Source organism: Pleurodeles waltl, chromosome 9 (assembly GCF_031143425.1).
Source record: "Pleurodeles waltl isolate 20211129_DDA chromosome 9, aPleWal1.hap1.20221129, whole genome shotgun sequence".
Taxonomy (NCBI): Eukaryota; Metazoa; Chordata; class Amphibia; order Caudata; family Salamandridae; genus Pleurodeles; species Pleurodeles waltl.
The window spans coordinates 1,093,433,933-1,093,439,932 of record NC_090448.1 but is presented as its reverse complement, the minus strand read 5'-3'; the positions used below and the strand labels follow the sequence as shown (position 1 = coordinate 1,093,439,932).

General features: G+C 46.8%; 1 protein-coding gene across 1 annotated transcript in view; it reads left to right on the top strand.

The window, feature by feature from the left end:
* Positions 1-591: 591 nt before the first annotated feature.
* ITPKA (inositol-trisphosphate 3-kinase A) overlaps positions 592-6,000 on the top strand; it is a 392,533-nt gene continuing 387,124 nt past the window's right edge. The window contains exon 1 of the mRNA XM_069208788.1: positions 592-1,250. Within this exon, the coding sequence (XP_069064889.1) occupies positions 738-1,250 (513 nt within the window). The 5' untranslated portion in view covers positions 592-737. The remainder of the gene's footprint in view (positions 1,251-6,000) is intronic.

Sequence of the window (6,000 nt, the reverse complement as noted above, 5' to 3'; positions counted from 1 at the left end):
GTGCAGCGTAGCCTTACGCGTGTATGCACTTCAGAAACCACGTCACTGAAGGACTATAAATGTCACGTTTGCTGCACGCACTTGGCAGTGTTATTTTAAATACCACCAAAGTCCGTTTACAAAATCACACGTTTCTTTAAACACTGGAAGCGGCAGTTTATAAATCTTCCTCGTCCTGTGCATAAGTCATTTTCAGGGGTTGTGCACAGATCTCAGAGAGTTTCGGCGTCTTCACACCGGCGTGTGATTTCTACACACCGAAAGCTTTAATAAGTTATACGTGCAAACTATCAGATCATATTTGAACAGTAATGTGTACATGTTTTCTTTCAATTACAGGTTACAAATCCTGCGCGTTAGCACACTTCGTTGGTGCGCATTCTGTGTGCGGTTTGTTTAGTTTGAACGTGTCCTGTGTGTGTTTCCCTCCTGTGCGTTCCGTGAACTAACACTGCTGACACTCCCTCTGGCACCTTCCGACCACGCTCCGCTGGAGCCTGTCTCAGAGGCTGAATTCATTTCTGAAACATGCAGCAGCAGAAAGAAAGAAAACAAAGTGTTCCACCCCCTCACCCTCCCACACAGCCTGGGAGTAGTTGAAGTCGGAAGTCAGCTGTGCACTTGCAGCGGTGACACACTTGGCAGAGGCTGCCCCGTGTGTGTGTGTCCGACGCGCTCAGGGTTAGCCCTACACACTCTTCGCCACGTGCCGGGGACCCCCTCGGCGCGCGCAGTGGATGATCCCGGAGCAGGGCACCTGCCACGGCTCTGCGATGGACGCCGCTCGGAACGGGGGTGGCGGGGACCCGGTAGGCTCCCCCCACCGCAAGCGGCTGAGCGTGGGGGAGCTGCGCCTGTACTTCGAGTCCAGGTGCACAGCGGAGGAGGCGTCCCCCGGGGAGCGGCGGGGGCACCATCGCAGGCGGCGGAGGAGCACCGGCTGGCACCGCTGCAACGGCGCGGAAGCCGGGGGCAGCCCCCCGCCGCAGCCCGGGGTGCCTGAGTTGACGATCACAGCCTCGGAGGAGCAGGGGCTGGGCAGCCCCCTGATGCCCGCGGGGGCGAGGGGCACGGACGGCTTCCTGCACCTGGGCAGCGCCAACACCAGGCGGATATCGCTGTCCACCTCCTCCCTCTCGTCCACCGGCTCCTCGTCCGTCTTCGAGGACTCCGAGGACGACCTGCTGAGCGACACCGAGAGCAAGAGCCAGGGCAACGTGGACCTGGAGCACAGCGACGAGCCCAACCAGGTGAGAGCGTGCCTCCCAGTGCTGTGCCTTGCTTCACGGTGCCACACTGAGCTCAGTATTCAAATCTGGAGAATAAAAACAATCCCAGCCAGGCGGTGGCATGCCACTCTGTCAACATTATACTGGAGTGAATTATACTGTGCCATTCTGTGCCTAGCATTTAAACTTGGAGCACATTGACAATCCCAGTCATTCAGAGTATGCCACTGGATCAGCCCTATACTGTGCCCTATGGTAGTGTGCCACATTATGCTTGCCTTGAAACTTGGTATACAGTAAAGAGACTATTCAGGGTGAGAGCATGCCATTCTGTCTAACACAGTGCATCATGCCATACTCTGCAGCTCAGTGCCATTCAAACTTGGAGCACAGTAACAAGCCTAGCCAGGCGAGACCATCGTTCTGGCAAATTATACTGTGCTGTGCCACCCCATGATGTGCCCCACTTTACTTGCCACTCACACTTGGAGCGCAGTGGAGAGCACAGGCAGGCGAGAGCATTCCATTCTATCACCTTTACACTCTGCCACACTGTGCTTACCTTTCAAACGTGGAGCCCGACCAGATCAGAGCATGCCATTCTGTCTACTTTATATCAGCACGGTGGCCTTTTTTGTGCATACTTCTAAACTTATTTCCCCTAGTACAGGAATTAGAACATTAGAAAAGGAAATAGAGGGTTTTTTCTTCAGGGGCCCTCTTTTTGTAATTGCATTCTGTCTACTTTACACTGTGTCGCCCGGTACCAAGCAACACCATCCCATACTGTGCTTACCATTCAACTGTGGTGCTCAGTAACAAGGCCTCTCAGGTGTCAGCAAACTCTTCAGGGTGCCATATGCCATTTATCTCATTGTGCTACTGTGTCAGTGGTGGAGCACCAGAATCAAGCAATAGCATGCCATTCTGCGTACCATACTGTACGCCATCCAGTTCTAGTGTGCCATGCTATACTGTGCATACTGTGCTTATCAGTCTAAGGTGGAGCACAGCTTGTGAGAGCACACCATATACTGTGCATCACACTGTGCTACTGCACCTTAGTATACTGGGCCGTACTGTGCATAGCAATCAACGTTTGAGCAGCACAGTGACATTCCCACCTAGGTGACATCATGCCATTCTGTCTGCTCTCTACTTTGTGCCATATTGTGCTACTGCACAATACTGTGCCAGACTGTGCTTTCCATCAAAGAAGGAACACAGTGACAAGCCCAGCAAGGTGAGTTCTTTCCATTCGCTCTGACAACTACTGTGTGGCATACTGTACCATACTGTCCCGGGCCATACTGTGCTTCCTAATCAAACACAGAGCAGAACAAAAAGCTCAGCCAGGTGACAGCATCATGTTCTACCACATCCAGTGGCATACCTCCATGCCATAATACACTCACCAACCTTAACTGGAGTGCAACAATGCACCCACTCAGGTGAGGGCACGCCTTCTAACTAGTACTTACCACAAACTGTGTGCCATATTGTGCTACAGAGATGAAGCCACACATTCCTGTCTTCCATATTGTACCATCTCATGTCATGGAGTCATTCTTTGTCTATCACCCGTGCCTAGGCTGCCACACGCCTTGCTGTGCCACGCCATGCCATCGATATTACATCAAAGCCAGGAGCTTAAACAGTTGAGACCTGTCATTACAACATACTCTGGGTTACTGTTCATATACTACCCATCAGTCACACATGCATCACGTAAAGGCGGACATCCCAAAACTAGACTGCCACTCTGGCTTGAGATTTCTAATTCAGTATCACGTGCTATTTGCACGCTCGCTGATTCATTCACGAGAGCCTGTAATCCCTGTGTAGAACCCTGCCTCCAGGTTTCTTATTACAGGCGACTTGTGACGTCCTGTGTCACCTTTAATAAAGAATAGCTACTCAACTGTGATAACTTATTACTTTTGAGTTCTGACGTCACTATGCCTGCTGCCAGAGCCAGTAGCTGGGGAAAAGGCAAGTCACAGAGCATAATTAAAGATGCACTTTAAAAAACAAAAACGAAATCTGCCTTTTCCTTTTCTGCTTTGTTTTTATAGATAAGTAGTGATAAGCAGAAAGGAAATATTTATTGCAACATGTTATTTTTTTTCACCCTTTTGATAGTTATAGGAAAGATAGAATTATGCTGCATCTTTCTATACATTCCGAGCCACATCGGTCTTTAAAAAATCTGATTTGTACTAAACTGATTCCAATATCTTTTTGCAACAAATATCTAACTGATTTTTGATATGTATAATTTTCCACCAGGGATTCTAATTGTATTCTTTATGTTTACAAATACCCTGATTCATATGAAAGAGAACCACATGAAGTATTTAGGTGGTTTGTGTGAGGGGGCATTATGTTGTGACCATTTATTACAAGGAATAAAGTACCCCATGTCATACATTACAAGGATATTACAAGTCACTTTGGCGTCCCATGACCTTATAGAAGAACTTAGGATACAGCTCGTTCCTCTCTATGGATATAGAACTTCTTGGTGACTAGCCATAGCCTTATATTGTACAGCATGCAGTACGTCATCCCATATATATATCACACACAGCAACCAAAGATAAAGCACTGTGAGGTGCCAACAGGGCACTCACTGCCACTGAAATATTCTGCCAAACCTTTCCTTTTCCGCTATGTCATGCTATGAAATACCACACTACACAGCATGGAATGAGTTTATTGAACAAGGCCAAAACCTCCAACTTGTCTAGTGGGCTCTGCCACACATCATGCATCAAAACACAACATTTGCAGTGTTTGCAGTCAACATTACGGAGTTTGTAAAAATACTCACACCTGCTTCAGGCCCGAAGACTTCAAATCTCATGAACACCAACAAAAATACTGGAAAGAGAAGTAACAAACATCTCCAGGAGCACATACAACATCACAGTCTACGGCATGACCAAGAGGCTTCACAGCCCGAGGGCAAGAACTAATCGTGTGTACCTTGGTAAATACCAGCATGCAACATTGATAACCTTTGCCCACTCTGTGGCCTCTGATACATATGATAACATGCTATCTGAGTGACTTTCTCTATGGCACTGTAAAGATGTGCTGCTGTGACTCCTGCTTAATGTTAGCCTTTGATCTTCCATAAAATTGGGTCTGCTGCTCCATACTTTGCCCCCTTCCTCCAAGCTATTCCAAATCAGTATGCACCCGGAGCATAGGTAATGGAAGGGTCCTAGCTACAATTCTAGATGTACACTGAAGGCCACCTGTCCACCTCTGCTTCTAGAAAATTAACTAGGATCAAGCCAAAGAACACACATTGCCTGGTCCAAATTTTCCACCGTATAAAGAACTACCTCTGTTTTGATGGTGCTGAAAGATAGATTATAGTACAGAGTGCTGTTGAGGACAGTGTAATATACCATTGTGAGGTACACAGCACTGCTGAAGGAAACCGGCTGATGCAGAAAGTAAAGGAGGAAGATGTAGGCTTTGACCTAATATTTGCCTTCCACAGGAGTGAAGAAAGTGAAACAATGATCACAGAGCATCATGCTCCTAACAATTGTCGTCAGCAGGCTGCAGAATATGAAAATTCAGGTGATCTGACAAACTGCCTCCTCAACAAGGGTCTCAGAGGCAAGGGACCAGGACACGCGCAGAAAGAGTCCTCACTCACGCTATGTACCAGCTAGGACCCACGTGACACCCAACAAGCATTCAAAAAAACTAAGTTTGAGAAGACGTAGCACAGGGATAAATGGCCTTGTAAACCTCATTGTTTGCGCAAGTTTTTGACTTTTGATTGCTATCGCTAGAAGGTGCAACCAAAGAATATCGGGTACGGTAACCCATCTCGAATCTTGGCCATAACCAACTGTACCCTCAGTAATCACAATTTCCCTCTTCCCTTGCCGCCCCCTGTCCACCTCTACTTAGTACCACTCTCATTCCAGCTTCAACATAAACTCAAGGGTACGCCGCCTCGTATATTTAGTGTCATATAAAGCAATTGAAGTAACTAAATATAGTATTGATAGTATGTCATTATGTTCAAAATTGTAATTGTGCAATTCTGTGCGATTCAGTACTGAACCTTGTATTTTCTTCTTTTTTTTTTGCAATTCTGTGTAATAATGTGCCACGCCATATTATTCCGGGCCTGCCTTGCTGTGCTTTACCATAGGTACATATCAAGCTTTAGACACAGCAAGGAGTTTGAAAAGACATCGTATGTATGTATGTATCTATGTATCTATGTATCTATGTATTTATCTATGTATCTATCTATGTATGCATGTGCCAAGCCTAGCCAAAAGGCAATGGGGAGCTGTACATGGTTAGAGACAAGCATAAAGTCAATATGTAGTAGGAGAGGTAGCTGAGTTGTGGGTGGTTAATGCATCATGATGCAGTGTTCTTTAAATTGGCGAGTCTTCAACTATTTCCTAAATTTGGAGTGCTGTCAGGGTGGTCCTGATGGATACGGGGATGTTGTACCAGATTCTGGGTGGATACATGGAAATCCTCTATTACTGAATCATCCTATGTCATGCCACACTTTGCTATTCCATTAATTAGACCCGGTGCTCAGTGAGGCTCCCAAGCTGCTGTGCCCTATAGGGCCGTTGTGAGTACAGACAATCCAATTGCTTCTTGGCGCTAGATGAATTAGAGACTAAACAACCTAAACAAAATGGCTAAGCTGGACTTACCCTTGTCATGCCACAATAAGGTATGCTATGCCATCCCATTCCCATCCCTTATAATGAAA